The sequence below is a fragment of the Anoplophora glabripennis genome, unplaced genomic scaffold (assembly GCF_000390285.2).
Source record: "Anoplophora glabripennis isolate ALB-LARVAE unplaced genomic scaffold, Agla_2.0 scaffold341, whole genome shotgun sequence".
NCBI classification, from domain to species: Eukaryota; Metazoa; Arthropoda; class Insecta; order Coleoptera; family Cerambycidae; genus Anoplophora; species Anoplophora glabripennis.
Window position 1 is genome coordinate 464,725 of NW_019416475.1, and position 19,496 is coordinate 484,220.

The window sequence follows — 19,496 nt, forward strand, 5'->3', positions numbered from 1 at the left end:
TAATTTAACTTCTTTAAAAATCCCCAAGATAAGTAGAACTCTCTGTACTACTAAGAAACTGCTGTATAATTAGAGTAAATTTGTTACTTCGATTACATCAAATATTTAACGCGGTTTAACCTTTCACAGTCAAAACCCAAGAACCAAATTGTTTTGTTTCCAGCAAATGGATTTGTCTACTGAATTCGCCGAGCGGACTGGGAGATATAGTATTAAATGCCACCCTTCAGACCTCCTTCACCATGGACGAACAATGTAGGATGGAGTTCGGCAATGGGTAAATTGCATTTTATTGTACTAATAAATTAACGCTAACGATTTTAGAGCTGAACAACTTTTGTGAATCCCAATGTAACGGTTTGAAGCAAATTAGTTAAATTTGTCGAACTTCATATTTCCGACTAATGTTGAACTGGTTAGTCAGGAGGTGATATTATTAATACATTCTTGTTAAACTTACCTGTCTATCATTTTGTAGTTGTAATAAATGAAATTAGTAAGTTTTGTAACCCATATGCTTATGTGTGTCCTATTTATTCACCCGATTTTAATTAAAATTATATATGGTTTTTTATTACAACCACATTACATTGCAAAGGTTCACAAAATTCAGTCGAGCTTGTTAGTTTTACGATATTCGATTTTTATGTACATCATGGAACTATTCATCAGGTGAGTCTTTGAAAATCCCATTTATTAATTTAGCTTAATGGCTAGTAGTATGTACTTATTAATTCAGATTGAGAGACGCAGAAATGTTTAGTAAAGTGAGTAGTGAACATAATATGATTTACTACAAGTAATATCTGTTTGCGGTACATCATGGGGATCTGTCTGTTTCCTTTCTCAACTCATTAACATTTCGCGATGCAGACATCTAATCATTTTATATTCGGGTAGGTTACCCTGCTATTACTGTAATGTAATACATTTTTATACCATTTAGAAAGGTACACAAGTGGTTCTATACAGGGTGCAACAGCAACGTTGTTACCAATTTTGAGGACGAAACATCCTTTGAATGAAATCAACTTGTGCGTTTAATTTTTCTTATAATCGTTATCTACGTTATCTACATAGACTTGAAGTTTTAAACGCGAATATCCCAAAACACTTCTCTTTAAATGTGTTTTCTGTTACCACAATTGCACAAAAACAATTAATTCAGTTGATTTCAAATTTTGTGTGCTTATTCGTGCGACAAATTTCAGGGGGTGATTCTACATGAGAAAATAATAGCAGTTTGCTTATAAACGTATGTCCGCAAATGATTCGTTTTCCGAAATACGGGGTGTCAAAGTTTTTCTTAAAAACTGACGATTTAATTTATTGCTCTGAAACCGGTCGAGATGTGCAAATGAAATTTGGTGGGTTTTAAGAGGTAGTTATTGCGCATTTTTTGACACGCAATTAAGAATTTTATGTTCATCATTGGCGCGCGTACGGGTAATAATCTCAATTTTTTTAAAGAAAAAAATGGTACGCCACTGAGATATTACAAATTAAAAATCATTTTTGAATTCCTCGTTCAATTTGTGACAAAAAATCTCTCTTGCCTTTTCTTCGTATGGGGCGCCGTTTTGATGCAAAAAAATAAAACATCTTAACGCGTATTTTTTATTTCTTTAATACATTATCAAGAACTATCTAATACAATAACATTAAACCAGAACAATAACAGAAAATAACACTAATAAAATTTTGAAAAGGCGCAAAGCTACAACAAATGTTCAAAATGACCTCCCTCAGACGTGACACAAGATTCAACTCTTCGCCTCATTGATTGTCGTATTCGCGCAAATATTCCTGGTATATTTCTTATTGTCTCACAGCCGACTATAATTCGATTCCTCAGGTCATCAACATTTTCAACGGGAGTGGAATAAACTAATGACTTAAGAAAACCCCAAATGCAAAAATCAAGAGGATTTAAATCCGGCGATCGAGCAGGCCAATGTTCCGTACCTCCCCTACCTATCCAACGATTTGGATATACTGTGTCTAAGTGATTACGTACATTAATGCTAAAATGGGCTGGTGCACCATCATGCATGTACCATAGGTGTTGTCTCAGCTGTAGAGGAATTTCTTCAAGAAGAACAGGTAACTCTTCCTGTAGGAAATTAAGATAAGATTCGCCTGTTAGTCGTTGTGGGAGGAAATATGGACCGATTAAATGATCATCAATTACCCCAAGCCATACATTTACGGAAAACTGATGCTGAAAATGAGCTTCAAAGATTCCATGGGGGTTTTCCTCAGCCCATAAGTGATTGTTATGGAAATTTCGTATACACTGTCGTCCAAAAGTAGCCTCGTCAGTAAACAAAACGGCATTTAAAAAATTAGGAATTTGAGCGATTTGATGATTAATCCATTGGCAAAAAAATAGGCGCGGAAAAAAGTCTCTAGGTAGTAGAGCTTGCACACGTTCAATATGAAACGGATACAATTGCTGTTCTTTAAGAATTTTAAATACAGTGAAGTTGCTTACATTCAATATGTTGGCAATTTTTCGAGTACTTGTTTCAGGTGACTCCGCAATTAACTCGAGAACTGCTTCTTCTAGTTGCACAGTTCGTACTTCTCGAGGGCGCCCACAGTCAACCGTTTGTTTCTTAAATGAACCATTTTCGCGCAAACGTTGATGAAGACGAGCAAATATTGTGTGATGAGGTACCCTACGTCCTGGATACAACTCAGCATACAATCGTCGAGCTTGCCGACCATTTCCATTACTTCGACCATAGACAAAATGCATGTCTGACAATTCCGCATTTGTAAAATTTTCCATTCTTTTCGATAAAAGAAAAATTAATTACTTATTAACACTAATGTTATAGCAAACTAAAAGCTTAATAAATTAATAATGACGAAACGCTAATTTGACATTTCTTAAAAATATTCGTATTTAACAGACAAATGTTGACAGTAGCCTACTAGGTAATGTATTAAAGAAATAAAAAATACGCGTTAAGATGTTTTATTTTTTTGCATCAAAACGGCGCCCCATACGAAGAAAAGGCAAGAGAGATTTTTTGTCACAAATTGAACGAGGAATTCAAAAATGATTTTTAATTTGTAATATCTCAGTGGCGTACCATTTTTTTCTTTAAAAAAATTGAGATTATTACCCGTACGCGCGCCAATGATGAACATAAAATTCTTAATTGCGTGTCAAAAAATGCGCAATAACTACCTCTTAAAACCCACCAAATTTCATTTGCACATCTCGACCGGTTTCAGAGCAATAAATTAAATCGTCAGTTTTTAAGAAAAATTTTGACACCACGTATCTCGGAAAACAAATCATTTGCAGACATACGTTTATAAGCAAACTACCATTATTTTCTCATGTAGAATCACCCCCTGAAATTTGTTGCACTTATTTACTAACACTCTGTATAGTCGGCGGGGCCTAAATGAAGAATTTTTTATTTTGGAATTTTTTTTATTCCCCAAAAACCGAAAAGTGGGCACCTCAAAAAATTAACTCTTAGTTGAAAATTATTGGAACCCTTTTATAGAATATTAACAACTTCGTTCGGTGTCTCCACAATGCCATCTACAATCAACATAATATCAACATAATCTCCTGGGATTCTAATTTCATATTTGCGATTCTATCACCGCAAATGATGTCAAAAAGCAGCCATTGCCCAAGAGTCTTATTTTTTTCAATTTTTAATACATATTTTTTAATTGTTTCAAGTACATATTTCATATATGTATTAATTAAAAGCTGTTCAATGAATATTTATTAAATCGGCCAAAAATTTCATCAAAATCAATCACAATATTTCCGATTCCAGCTAGGAATGACCCAAGTCTATCATTGAAGGAATCGATTTAGGAAAAAATACAGTCTAATTGGTGCTATTTTTTATATTAATGGAACAAGCCACTCCTTAAAGTTTATTGAAGCATCATTGATACACCAAATGTCATTATCATTAAAATTTTGAAAACAGTTTTCAGTAGTATATTAATATTTCTTTTTTTAGGTATACAATGTGTCGGGCATTTGAAATTGTGGATCCATGTTCGCATTTATGGTGTGGTCATGAAAGGGCACCTCTAGTTTGCAAAACTAAAAAAGGTCCCCCATTGGAAGGTACCGAATGTGGATTTAGTAAGGTTCGTACTTGCTTTCAATATTTTTGCATCATAAAAGTTGTGTTATAATCAATTTTTTACATGTGATTCATCCAAATGTATTAAAAATTTATAAATACACTTCTACTATTATGCTATATTTTTACTAGGATTAATAAGAAATGCTAGAAACAATTATACTTTTATAAAATTTACTGGACAAACACAGCACTACTACAGCTTTGGCATTCTATATAATTTTTTTCTTTAACCTTAAAAAACATGGAATATTTGATAAATATTTAGGATAATTTAATTTCATACACAGTGTTTCTTTTAATAATTTGTATATTTTACATATGATTAAAAGGGCATGGTTAATATGATGTAAATAATGGCATTGTAGCCAGTTTCCTATTTATTCAGATCTAACGAAAAACTGTGTGTTTTACATTGCAACATCCTGTATTTTACTAAATTGAATAGAACTTTATAGTGATAAAAGTTTAAATGGGCTTGTCTGCTATAATGAAGAGGATGCATCCAAAAGCATGTGTAAAAGGTTTTATGTAGCAAATAATAAAGGGTGTCCCAAAATTCATACAAGAAGTAATTCAGATAGAAAACACAGGTTTTTAATTAAAAATTTTATTTTTTTTATTGATCCATAAAGTATACAGTACAGGGTTATGTATGGAATAACATATCGGGTAAATAACCTCCACGGCTTTTCTGGCACATACGCACCCTTTTATCGAAGTTTTTCATGACTGTTTTGCATAAATTCGGCTGAATTTTGTTTCTTTCAAAGCGTGGGTGGTCGTGGGCTTGAGGGCAAAAACCTTAGAATTCAAAAAAACACAAAGAAAAAGTCCAACGGCGTTAAATCGCATGATCTAAACGACCAATTCGATCACCAAAACAGGAAATTACACGACCAGGAAATGACTCATGCAGTAATTGAATTGTTTCTGGGCTGTATGACATGTGGCACCGTCTTGCTGAAACCACATATCGTCTGCATCCATATTTTGCAATTCAGGCACAAAAAACTAGGCCATTTACTGTTACTGCCTGACCAGTCGCGATTTCAAATAAGAATGGTCTGGCGATGCCTTCAGCCCAAAACCCGCACCAAACAGTAACACGTTGTGGATGCACGTATTTCTCAATAATCACTCGTGGATTTTCTTAACCCAAAATGCGACAATTTTGTCGATTAACGAAGCCATCAAGATGAAAATGAGCCTCATCGCTGAAAATGATTTTGTTTAAAAACCAGCATCCACTTCTGTTCCATAATCTATTCAATGAACTCTCTTCGCTTTGCGTGGTCAGTACGTTCTTGAGTCAATTGAAGTTTGTATGAAGTATGAAGATGCAAATCTTTCATGAGAATACAGCTTCTCGAATTGTCAAATTCTTGACCACGGTGCCAAATTGACGTTCCTGGACTTACAGCAACACTCACGAATTGCGTCGATGTTTTGTGCAGAACGACATGTTGAAGGTCAGCCACAGTGTTTAAGATTACTAATTGATCCAGTTTCCCTAAATTTCAAATAATCTGTTCACAGTTGATGAAGTTAAATCAATATTCCGACCATATTTTGTACGAAAATTGCCAACTGTAGCTGCCAAACCTTCATTACAATATTGCACAACAATGAAAACGCGTTGTTATTTCGTGTAGCGCTCCATTTTTGATAACCCTAAACTCTAAGCTGTCACGCTGCCTTTTTCTTTCGTTGGCAATACTTTATCTCACAAATGGCAGCAAATTCAAATAATTCCTGAATTTTGGGACACCCAAACATTTTACCTATGACAAACTCTTTTGGTCATATTTTCTACTATCAGAGATGTTTCAAATCTTAAACCGCTGTAATAGTAAGGAAGAGTTAACCTGTTTATTATATCTGACAAAAGTGGCAAACAGTTACTTTCATCAGGTATGTTCTGTTGTCCCGGATGTTGTTTGACCTTGATCAGACAGTACACTCTATAATATATGTGGAGCACCCCGCATATATTTTTTTAATAAATAAATTTTCGGGTTGCTTAACTTTACATAAACAGGTTTACTTAAAATATTTCGGAAAATCATTATACATGCCTATGCATACACTAAACTTACATACCCACATTAATAATCATTTTTATGGTGTTTTTATTTTTCGATATAAACTTGTAGCATAGGAGTATATGAAAAATTAGGTTGTTAGTATATTTTACTACAATAATTATTTTACCAACCAGAAAGTTTTATATTGGATTTAGTACAGCGATTTATTATTACATAAATTTCACCTGCGGCTATAAAAATTTGTATGGAAAACATTTAACTGCACATAATAACCTACAGTGACTAAAAAGCGTACGATGTATCTGAAAATAAATAATTTTTAGAGTAAAATAAATAAAAAAAGTTATGTTTTACAAATTTATTTGCAGGTTTCTTTGTTGCTCTTTTGTTTTAATAAAATATAAACAGTTCAGAAATATACCATGGATTCATTAGTAATTTTCTACATAATTTAAGATAATTGAAAAGAAATTCTGATTGGGGAAAATTAAGTTTCAGTTTATATATATATATTTCTGACATCTGAAGATTCTTTGGAGGTTAAGAATATTTACAAAATCATCAAAAAATAAAATTCTCAGAACTATTTAAGCGTGTGTGGTATTCGATAAGAAAGAAAATTTCACACCAAATTGAAGATAAAATACAAAATTAAATTAATAATCTGAAATCGGCCGACTGGAATCAAAACTATAACGAAGTCTATGCTAGGAATGTTGGTTTCTTACTGCTGTCACATTGACTTAACTGTCTAGTCGACAAGTCCTTCGGTCGAATCTGTGCTCAAATCATTTTAATTTTTCGTTTCGGTAAGCAAGATCAAATAAAAAAATTAATCTTAAATATTTAATAACCAAGAATACCAAACAATCTAAAGTATGTAAGTGTATCAAAACAGTTTATTGAATTTTGCAATGGAAGATTTTATAAACAGACATCAACTTAAATGGAAAAAACATCCTACATGAAGAAAAGTTTCTCATTTTTTTGTTGTTGCTGCAACGTTTTAAAATAATATCATTTGTTCGGCTGCGAAATAGAAGTATGGAATTAAAAAAAAAAATCTTTGACAATTGTTGAAGCTTCGACAACTCAAAACTTGATTTTGACTACTATAGCAATTATCTAAAGTTTGAATATGATGATCATTTGTATGAATTTACCTGCGTTCCATTTGGCCTCTCTGTGGCACCACTTTGCTTTACAAAATTAATCAAGCCGATTGTTTCTCACCTGCGTAAAAAGGGCGTATTATGTGTTAATTATTTGGACTATTTTCTAATCTTTGGCAAATCTTACAAACAATGTTTGGAAAATACTAAGATATTAACCAACCTGTTCAATAGGTTTTGTAGTAAATTACAGCAAAAGTTGTTTAGATCCGAGCACATCACAAAAGTTTTTAGGTTTTATACCCGACAAATGTGAAATGAAAATAAAACTCCAACAGAAAAGGAGGAAAATATTAAAAGAAATTTGTAAAGTTCATCGGCGTCTTAGTGTCAGTTTGTACAGCTGTCACTTATGGCCTTCTTCAAATCATTGAATGATTAAATGAGCTATATTCAAAATGATAGATAGGATGATATAAAAGTTCTGTTGCATGGTTTCCTAGTTCTCCAAATTTGAACCAATTGGATATATTATTTAAGGAATTCATATATTTTTTAAATTTTGTTAGTTGTTTTATTTAAAGCATTAAAACGGTTTAATTTACTTAAGCACCTTTGTCGTTATTGGTTGCAATTGGCGGAAATATCTCCTCCCATATTGTGATACTTACCTTTCAATTCCACAAAGTATTAAAATATAATTAAAATATTAATATATAATTATTTTTGATCATCAAAACAAACCTATCCTTTATACCAAAGATAAAGTATGTAGCGTTAATTATTATCTAATTGTCTAATGATAAATATATTTGCCTGTAATATGTTTCATGCAACAGATATAATTTGTAAAACACGCTTCGCTGGTGAATCATAAATTAATTAGTCCTTCTATACACTCGAGGCTCCATTGTTACCTGTAAAATCCCATTATTGTTTTAAAATAATTATTTTTTCTTTTCGACGTATTCCGCGGAACACCGCTGCTTTGTTTTTAATCTCGGATCGGGTAATGCCGAGGTTTTCTCCCAAGTGGAAAAGTAATTATTGATGATTGCTTTGCAGTGGTGCGTAAACGGTTACTGTGAGGAAGTGGGAAACAGACGATTGGACAGAGTGCCCGTGGTGCTGAATCCACAAGATGGAGGCTGGGGCGACTGGACTCCCTGGGGACCATGCTCAAGGACCTGTGGGATAGGAGTTCAGTTTAAATCCAGAAAATGTAACAATCCACCGTAAGGAATCCAATTATGTCTATGGAATACGTTTTGACCGCTAAATAAATTCGATTGCAGCGAAAAAATCCAATACAATGAAAATAGTATAGCTGTTAGAAAAATATTTTTCTCAGAGCTCTTAAAAACAAGGATAAGCTACTTGCATCCATTAAAGCCATATTCAGCTTTCAGTTGCTATAGTTGCTGTTATACAGGGCCTTTCAGAAAGACCTCCCGTAAATACAGGGGGCAATAGTACGACAAAAAATAATAATTTTTTGTCTCTGCATCTCCCCTTGTTTTCGAGATACAGAGTGACAAAATAAAATTTTTTGAATTGAATTTTTACGAAAATTTTCGAACGGTGCGAAATATTTTTATGAAATTTGGTATTCCGGGATTTTTAAGGATGCCAAATACGCTGGTCTAATTATTTGTTGTATATTTCATAGAGGGCGTTAGTTATGCTACATTCCTATTACATTTTAAGTTCTAATTTTTTTAAGGTTAGGTTTTTGACAATTCGGACTCCAATTTCTAATGTACAATTTTATTTTCTAAAAATAATGTACTCTTGTTAGAACTTCCTAATGTGGACGGTTTTCGAGAAAAAATGCTTTTAATTGAAGTTTTACAATATTACGGTGTATAAATGAATTCACTTTTCGCAAAATATTTTAAACTCTAATTAAATTGATGGATGTCTCATAAACAACGTACACATTCTTAGTAATATTTTAGTGATTGTTAGTGGCTGTAGTTAGTAATGACTAATTACAGTCATTAAAATTGAGATATAAAATTAATTAGAGTTTAAAATATTTTGCGAAAAGTGAATTCATTTATACACCGTAATATTGTAAAACTTCAATTAAAAGCATTTTTTCTCGAAAACCGTCCACATTAGGAAGTTCTAACAAGAGTACATTATTTTTAGAAAATAAAATTGTACATTAGAAATTGGAGTCCGAATTGTCAAAAACCTAACCTTAAAAAAATTAGAACTTAAAATGTAATAGGAATGTAGCGTAACTAGCGCCCTATATGAAATATACAATAATTAGACCAGCGTATTTGGCATCCTGAAAAACCCCGGAATACCAAATTTCATAAAAATATTTCGCACCGTTTGGAAATTTTCGTAAAAATTCTATTTAAAATTTTGTCGCTCTGTATCTTGAAAACAAGAGGAGATAGACATAATGGTTCATAAAACAAAAATTTTTTATTTTTTGTTATACTATCACCCTCTGTATTTACGGGAGGTTTTTCTGAAACACCCTGTATATACTATTCAATTTGGATATTAATAATATTTAGTTCTTTCTTGAGAATTGAATATCAAAATTATTTTATTGACATTAAGTTTTTAGAAAATAAATAGCACTATAGTATGTTTCATTACATTATAACAAGTAAAATGTATTTTTTATTATTAATTTTGAGACAAACACGGTAGTATTATCCTGATTATCAAGGCTACTGAACTTTTATCATATACCATGCGTAGGTATGTAAAGTAAGGAATAAAATTATCTAAATTTATGTTTATAATTATAATTAGGTATATAATTGCTGGAAAAAAATGCTTAGACATGATTTTTATTCTTAAAAACCGATTTTTTAAGATACGTCGGATTTCTGTATCTCAACCAGCAACGAAGCAAAAATTTCAATAGTAGTAGCTATATTTATGTTTTATTTTTTGAAAGGTGTTTTTATACTTTATTTCTATTTTTCATAGTTCATCGAAACTGACGAATGTCAAAATAGACATAATTGATTTAATCATTTCATTTAATGATCATTTAATGATCTCATAAACTTCTTACTAAAAGGCCGGAATAATTTCTGTCCTAAACTACAATTTAATTCTTCTTCGTTCTTTCTACGTTCAGCTATACCTACTTACCATTATCCTATCTTTATCTTCTAACCCAGCAACACATGTTACTCATTATGTTCTAAATGAATTTAAGTAAATAATTTTTCATCGATATTTGACGATTTTGTCGACTTGCACATATTGTAAAAATTCCTCGAATCCGCAGTTTTTATTGCATTTCTTGACTTTTGATATACCGATATGAAAATTAGGTTTACGGTTTTGTAAAGGATGAGAAGGCCGTTATTTAAATACTGTATTTAATCTTTTTTAGAATGCCAATTTTTCTTTAGGTATTTGATAAAACTCACTTAAATAAAAAAGACGTGATGATATGTGAGTGATTTTACATAATTTAAAAAATCATAATCTTTTTATTTCATGATAATTTATAGTTTATTTTGTTTATTTTACAATAAATACGAAACCATCTTTCATAGTACTACGGTGTAATTTGGTCGTAATCCATTGATTGTTAAATAAGCGTCGTTCAAATAGATGGATAGGATACAAAGGTGCTATTGCATGGCCTTGTTGTTCTCCAGATTTGTACCCATATGATTTTCTGGGGTTATTTTGGGAATATACGAGGTCTCTTCAGAAAAAACCGAACGTAATTTTTTTGAAATTTATTATTAGTTTTATTCATTGTTTTGTTTTCTTCAAAGTACTCCCTCACCCATTCACACTTTTCCCAGAGGTGCGGTGTTCCATTTCGCGAAGCAGTCCTGGATAGTTTAATTTGAAAAATCCATGACGAATTTCCTTTAATGTCAGAATTAATCTGAAAACGGCGTCATTTCAGCACTGATTTTAATTTTGAAAATCAGAAAAAATTGCAAGTAGACAGGTCTGGCGAGTAAAGAGGGTGAGGAAGGATAGTAATCTAATTTTTGGCACAAAACTGACGAATTGACAAAGCTGAATGTGCGAACGCATTGTGCGCACAATTTCATTAAAGTAGAACAAAAAAAAACAGTGAGCATTACTTTGACATTGGATCAAAACTGGCGAACTTTCTTGGGGCGTGGAATTCCTTTGTCAATCCATTGTGATGATTGAACATTTGTTTCAATGTCGTAGCTGTAAACCTAGTTTTGTCTCCCGTTATGATCCCTTGAATGAATAATTCACCGTCATTGGATTATTCAGGGAGTTGGCGATAAAGGTCCACACGATTTTCTTACTGTTGTTCGGTCATCAAACGAGGAAAAAATTTTGCTGCAACTCGATGCATGTTCAATTTTTCATGGCATGACCCAATTGAGACGCAACCTCCTCTCCAATTTCGTTGACAGTTAATCGGCGATTTGCACGTACCATATAACGAGCGTTCAAATAAAAACGTGGTCGAAGTTGGCTCTGACACATTGGACGTAGGGAGTAGCTTATAGCGACCAACTTAACCTCATTTCTCAAGGAGCTGTATAGCAGCTGTCAGTTTCAATAACGTTAATGACTATATAACTTTATTTTAAAGAATAATCGTGATAACAATAACAAACAATTAAAGGAGCTGCGGAAAGTGTCCCCCTCCTTGTTATAACAATAAATTAAAGCAGCTGCTGAAAGTGTCCCCCTCCTTGTTCCAAGCACTTTTCACACCTGTTCCTCAAAGAATTAAAGACATTTTCTAAGATGCTCGGGGTATTGTTAATTTCACGAATCTTGTCTATAAGTCGAGCCTGCAGATGGTTTAAATCAGGAATAGGCAGTTCAAAAATAGTGTTTTTAAGGTAAGGCCACAAAGAGAAATCCTCGGTGGAAATTCATGTTCAGCATTGAGACTTATTAGTCGATTTTGGAAAACTTCCCTCAACATATTCACATCGTCTCGCCTGCCGTATGTGCCCTTGCGCCATCTTGTTGAAAGTAAAAGTTTGTAATTTCGTTTTCTTCCAGCTGGTTAACAAAAGGAGCGATAATTTCTTCTCTATACCTTTGCGCAGTAAGAGTACCATTAAAAAAATAGGTCCATAAATCCTCCTTCGATTGAGAGCCCACCAAACTCTTTTTTGAGCGTGTAGAGGGCCCTCGACAAAAAAGTTATCTGGTTTTTCAGAAGACCACATTCTCATATTCTGTGAGTTTACGTAACCACTTAAATGAAACCAGGCTTCATCAGAAAAAAAGGTGATATTATGAAGTTCACCGTAGTTGTTTAAAAACCATTCACAAAATACAGCCCGTCGCTGAAAATCAACTTCATGAAGTTCTTGCTGACAAGTTAAACGATAGGAGAACAAACGCAAATCTTTTTTTTAACACTGTGTGGCAGGTACCGACTGATACTCCCACCATTTGTGATAAAACACGTACAGAAGTTCTTGGCGCATTTTCCATTATTTGTTGGACATTTTCTTTTAATTCTTCAGTCCGCTTTTTAGGTCGGCCGCTTCCTTCTTTTCTTGTTACACTGCCCGTTTCACGAAAAACATTAACACAACGCTGAACTGCACTTTGAAAAATTTTTTACTCAACAACGCCGGGAAATTGATTTTGAAATTCTATGAAACATTCCTCAATAGAATACTTCCATATTCCATCAATCTTGCGTCCATTTCTAAAGTAGGACTCTATGATAAACACTTTTTGTTCTTGAGAAAACACCATTTTAAACGCTTTTTAAAACGAAAATATTCAAATTGATAGCGGCGATATAGCGCTTTGACAGATGACGTTTAAGTTCATTTGCTATACGCTACGCCCTACGTCCAAATTTTCAGAACCAACTTGACCACGTTTTTATTTGAACGCTCGTTATTTGACTTTCTGAACGTGGGAGTCATCAGTTGAAGTCGAAGACCTTCGTGGTCTAGGATCATCTGACGATCGACAATCAACTGACGACGAAAATCATTCTTAACATTGCGTACGATCCAGAGCATCATCTCCGTAAGTTTGTTTCAAAAGTTGAAACGTTTCCGTTAAAGTTTTTCCGCAAAATTTGACGTTGCATCCTTATTCGAGAAAATCACATATTTTATAAATTGTCACTAACACTTAAACACGTTAGACTCAAATAGCAATAGCACGAAAATTCAAAAACATGTGGTTATAGAGGAGGTTATGAGCAACGCAATGCCGCCAACCATATTTCACCAAATATCTCCACTAGAGTTAAAAAGTTCGGCTATTTTCTGACCAAACCTGGTATAATTTTTTTAAATTGTAGTTAGTTATTGAAGTAATAGTTTATTTTATCTATCCTATACTCCTAATACCATTCTGTAATAAATTACACAAAAATATTTCTATAACTACAATGTTTGGTGTACTATAGCTACTTGTCATTATTATTTTTAGTCATATAAATAAAAAAGGCAATGTTTATCAGCTTTTGCTTAAAATTACAGTGCTAAACAGTCCAACAAATAAATTGCTATAAATTACCCTGAATATCGATTTCAGAAATCGGCTAGTAACGTACGAAAAATCAAACTCGTTGAAATAATCAACTTCATTCTTAGAAACAATACGCAAGCACATGCAATACATACATATATGATTTATTTGTTTTTATTTGTTAAATTTCTTACGGAATGATAAAGCAGGAGCAGGGTAAACACAAACCATTTATTTCATTTATTTGATTTATTATTTATGTTTTTATATTTGTGAAAACATTTCTAACAAAAAATCACCATAAACAGTTATTTTCGATTTACTAAACTATGTGACACCTCTTCTTAAAATTAATGAAATGAAATCTCTAAAATGAGTTATTTTACAAAAAAATGGAACAGAAATACCATTAGTGGTAATGACCACCGTATATCTACCTCTGGTTAACGCACTTGTAAGTCAACTTAGTGAATTTTTACTATCAATTTGATAAACCAGACACCAAGTTTCATTCATCTATGCCACAAATCATCAGATATATTTCTATATGTCGAAAACGAAGCATTCATATGGAACTTATTGATTAAATTTTGTTCTGAAACCTAGTGAGGTTTCCCGATTAAAATCTCGACTACCCTCTATTTTAAGCTACCTATTTGCTCGCCTTTATTGACCGTTTTATTTCTTGAAAATACCAGATACTATTTATGGTCTAAAATAGAAAATAATTGATCACATAGTTTAAAAGAAGCGTTGTAAATTTCAAGCTGCATGACCTGTTTTCATTGTAACTTTTATAATTTTTTAAATTATAAATTTGAACTTTACTTTTTCCTTCAATTTTTAACGTGCCCCAGAATAAAGAGCTTTAGGTTCGTTACAATGTTTTTGGATCCGTTTTCTCTTTGTAGCTCGAGCAACGCAAGCTTCCTGAAATTAGTTAGAGTTTTAGCATTCCTACTTCCTGGATTTTCTTTACGTCGCATTCCAATTTATTTTCATGTATACCTCATCCGACCAGAAAATTTCTGTGGAAAAAAAAGACACAGTTAATATTACGACGTTATTTTTATATTAGTTCTATAATGGAAAATAGGAAAAATATTATTATATTATTTGCTTATACAATGTCTGTTTTGACGAACCTATTTTAGTATATTCTCATGTATAGGATAGGCAAATTTGAGAAGAAGAGTTGGTCGAATTTTCTAAAAAGATAGGTAAACAGTAGATAGATATCTTGGATTTGATTATTATCGGCAGAAATTTAATATTGGGAACTATATCCCATTACAGATCTGTTTTTTATGTGTTCAGGTCATTTATTGTTGCCATCCCCAACAATTTTTTTACGTGTGAAAATTTTATATGTATTTCTTTCATATAGTTTTTTAATCAATTTCCTGAAAATTCAGTGATAACAAAATTTCCAAAAACTCGTTTGCGAAATATTATTATTTTTCAATATGCTAGATTCTGCTGGTTGTTCTGAATAGTAGTCATTTAGAAAAATTTATTTTGTCTCAGTTTCCCAGAAAATGTGGAAAAAAACAAAATTTGCTACCGACCCTTTTCTCCCTTCAAAGAACTTAATTTTATTGTATGTACTGGATATAGTCGTTCTAAACATGGTGCCCTTAATAATATTTGTGCTGTGCTGAATTGTGCTACACTGTGCCATTGAAAAACATCTTATATGTCGTAGTTTCCCGAAAAATGCAGAAAAACTAAAATTTTCTGGTCTCCCACTTCACCACTTTCTCCCACTGCAAAAAATTATTATTATTTCGATGTGCTACTATAAAAAAGCATTCTCAGCATTGTACCGTTTCGAATCTTTCTGTTCGTATCTATTTGCACAGAAAATTTATTTCTGGGAAACAGTAAAGGACTTTTGTGAAAGTTATGTTAGCTGTAGAAAAATAATGTTGAGTTCATTATCACAATATAAAAAAACCGTAGATTTTTGAAATCATTGTCACATAGTAGGCATAGAGGTGGCACTGTTTCAAAAATCCCACCTTTAGGTTAGGTTTTATATAACAATCTTTCAGAGCTTTAACATTTCGGTGCGAATTAATATACTTAGGAAGAAATTGGGCAATTCCATTGAGGATGCAGCTGTCAAAAGAAATAAACAAACACTAAGAATAATAACAGACCAAACAATACCCGTCATAAAAACCCAACTGAAGCAGGATGTGGACCTTCAACAAAAAATTACTGATATTGTGAAATAAACACCAACAACACTCAGATTTGATGTTAAATTTTATTTCAATTTCTTTCAATTTCATTCATTTAAATCCAGTATATTATAGATTTCGCTGTTATTACTGGCCGTTGTTGGCAATACCTTTGCGCCATAAAGTAAAACTACATAATGAACTATTTACTTAAGGATCATTCTGTCAATCCAATTTTAGTTACTCATTTTAATATTATTACGTTAAAGAATTTCGATAAACATGACAAACAAAAAAGTAGTTATGCTTTTCATTCTGTTTATTTTGTGAGTATTTTATATTTATTTAAATATAGAATTCAGTTTTAAAAACGATCCTATTTGTATTCACGTAGGTCACATCTACGAGTAATATGCTTTGAAAAACAACTGAAAACCCAGTTTATTTAAATACATAATAGAAATTTTCTACGTTAAAAACAATAAATGCCTGAAGGTTGAACAAAAAATAATAATACACTTTTCGAGATCTCTGAAGAAAAACAACTTCCATAAGCTCACATTTAAAGGGCTTGGGATGTATTTCTCCGGCTTGTTTATATAACTTTTATTTCGAGTCGTAGGGAATAATAAAGCTATTCTACTTGATAGAGATGTTAAACTGTATAAAATATTAGCCTTATCAAGTTGATCCCTATTACACATTCACAGAATTCGTATACTGAAATGGTAATATGGTTCTGAAATGTTTTTAGACCAACCTACGGCGGAAAAAATTGTATTGGCGACTCGGAAATATTTCAGATTTGTAATGAATTTGAATGCCCGCAACCACCGGTAGATATGAGAGCACAACAATGTAAGCAGTTACCCAAACTTTTTAATTTGGAAGGGACAAATGAAGGCAATTACACTTGGCTCCCATATGAAAGTGACGAATGTACGTATATTATACAAAACTGCCTTCCACTCTTTTACATGTTATTATAATTATTTTTTTTTTTCAGTTGACAAAAAATGTAAATTTATTTGTATTAGCGCAGAAAGAAAGGAATTATTTGTCACAGACGAAAATTTAATAGATGGGACTCCCTGCTCGTATGAAGATCCTGACAATATTTGCGTCCAGGTAAATTTACTTTTGTTGTAGTTTTTGATATATTTTAATATAACTTTTAAATTAGTTTAATCATATTGCCATATATAAACAATTTTCATTATTAAAACTTTAAAATTATCGCTTGTAAGCAAATCAAGTGTGACAATTTATATTTATTTTATTTGTTTATTTATGTTCTAATTATATCATAATATATTATTTATTTTGCCCTTCAATACTCAACAGCATAATTACATTGTCTGGAAATTTTAATTGGCTGTAATGTTTTTTTAAAAGTTTCGTATTCAACAGCGTTTTCGACATACTTGCACTTTTACACTCAGTGTATACTGAGAATAGTTCAATCCTCTATTATTCAAGTTGATAGTACAGAATGAAGATATAGTGCGCCCTGAGTGGAAAAGTGCAAATAAATCGAAAACACTGTAAATGAGAAGGTAGGCCCACAAAAAATCATTCCTGTAGAATCAGATCTAGTTGAGAATAAAATCAATTATGAAGACCAGTAAACTTCATCCACGGTAGAAGACTTAATTTACTTTAAAAAAAATGTATATTTGTTGCATGTCATTAAAATGCATTGTTCCTCAGAGAAATAGATATCAATTTTTTACTAGTCATCAATTATGAGCAGCCGAGAATTCGAGAATATTCTTGTAAAATTAAATTTTACTCTTTTGTTAAATTTACAAGTACCTACAGTAAATATTTTTTAAGATTCGAACATACCGTTATTAAAAAGTTAATCTGTACGAAATATACGTTTTTGAATATAGTACCGCAAAGTTAAATTCACTGGACCATATTCCATTGATTATGATACACTCAAAAATTCGGCTGTCAGTAACTGGCGATTGAAATCCATTGTTCCTGGTACGGTGTATTTTAGCGAAGCGCTTTTCCAAGTACCTACACGTTTTTTATTATTTTGTTAAATTTAAAAATATATCTACATTTTCTGAAAATATATACTTACCAAGAAAAAAAGTTTAAAAAATATAAGTTCATAATTATCAAATGTCATTAAAATGTATTAAAAAGTAATGAAGTTACATATCTTAAAAAAATTAAATAATTATTATTATTTTGAAGGTGGATATCTTTTTAAAGAAGAATCACAATCACACAATCTTTACTAGACTCCTTGTATAATACATAAAATTGTGTTTCACCCAACTATCAATACTTTGTTATTCCATAAACCTAAATATAAATAAAAAATAACCCCAAATTTGTAAGTACTAAATGTTGCTACAACTGATTTAGAAATTATTACAAAACAATTTGGACATAAGTAATTTCCAATGTAGGTAGTCAGAATAGACTAGACCTTCACCTTAATTTTTTAAATTAATTTCGACCAGGAAAGAAATTTGGAAATCGATTGGAAATACGCCTTATTATTTAATACATAAATATGGGTCAAAATACATTATTTCTTAAATTTTGTTCAAATAGTTGGTAGTATTTTCAGGCGCTGAACACGCCATTAGTAAAATTTAGTCATGACCTCTATATTTCTCATCTCAAAAAAAACACTATTTGGGTGAAAACTAGCCCAAATATGGGTCAAAACTGATTTTTTTCATCAATATTGGATTTTCTGAGAGATATCGAGGTTAGGGGTAAATTTTACTAGGTAATGGCATCGTATTCAGAGCCTCAAAATACTACGAAGATATATTTGGAAAAAATCAATTTTGACCCATATTTGGGCGACACCCAAAAAATGTCAGTTTTCTAAGAAATTCATCAGCAAGTCATGAATTTTGACTACTGGATTCTGTTCAGCGCATTGAACTGCTTGGATAATAATATGTGGGTCTCTTAGGTTTGGACTTTAGTCGAGACTTTCTTTGCCCTTTGGCCAATTTGAAAACGTATGCCCTCATATTACACATAAATCGATTCTAAGTGCTAGAATATCTTCGATTAATCCTGTTTTTCTCGAAAACGGCAAGGTTTATCGAAGTTCAGAGAAATCAAGAATAGTTTTAGAATCGAATTTTGTACCTTATAATATGAGTGAATTTAAATCAAATCTTGAAAATAAGTTTGACTTTAGAAAATTTATTTTAAAAGTGCCCGTTTTTATCCTGAACAAGATTTTCCATGAGATAAAATTGTTGAGTTTTTCTTCACAAAAAAAGCGTCAAAAATGTTTATGTATGAATTAAACTAATATACTTTTAGTTGTTCCTTCTCGGCCGTTTCTCGAATGTTAATGCATTAAAAAGTCTAGTATCTTCTTATTTAACTTTAAATTTTCACATCTTTACATTTGTTTAGTTTATATATATTTTTTGTTATTCTACTTTTATAACTTTCTATTCTTTCTTGTATTTTAATATCGTAATATCAATACTATGTTGTTTGTATGGTTAACTTTTAATCTGTTACCGGTAACTTTTAATGTGTTGTCGGCAATGTGGTACCATGAACTTATTTCCT

At 31.9% G+C, this 19,496-nt stretch overlaps 1 protein-coding gene across 1 annotated transcript in view; it reads left to right on the top strand.

Moving 5' to 3' along the window:
• Positions 1-19,496, top strand: part of LOC108908967 (A disintegrin and metalloproteinase with thrombospondin motifs 3) — a 92,660-nt gene that overhangs the window by 58,367 nt on the left and 14,797 nt on the right. The window contains exons 6-10 of the mRNA XM_018713171.1: positions 164-277; positions 4,005-4,137; positions 8,359-8,528; positions 16,681-16,865; positions 16,933-17,054. Of these exons, the coding sequence (XP_018568687.1) occupies positions 164-277; positions 4,005-4,137; positions 8,359-8,528; positions 16,681-16,865; positions 16,933-17,054 (724 nt within the window). The remainder of the gene's footprint in view (positions 1-163; positions 278-4,004; positions 4,138-8,358; positions 8,529-16,680; positions 16,866-16,932; positions 17,055-19,496) is intronic.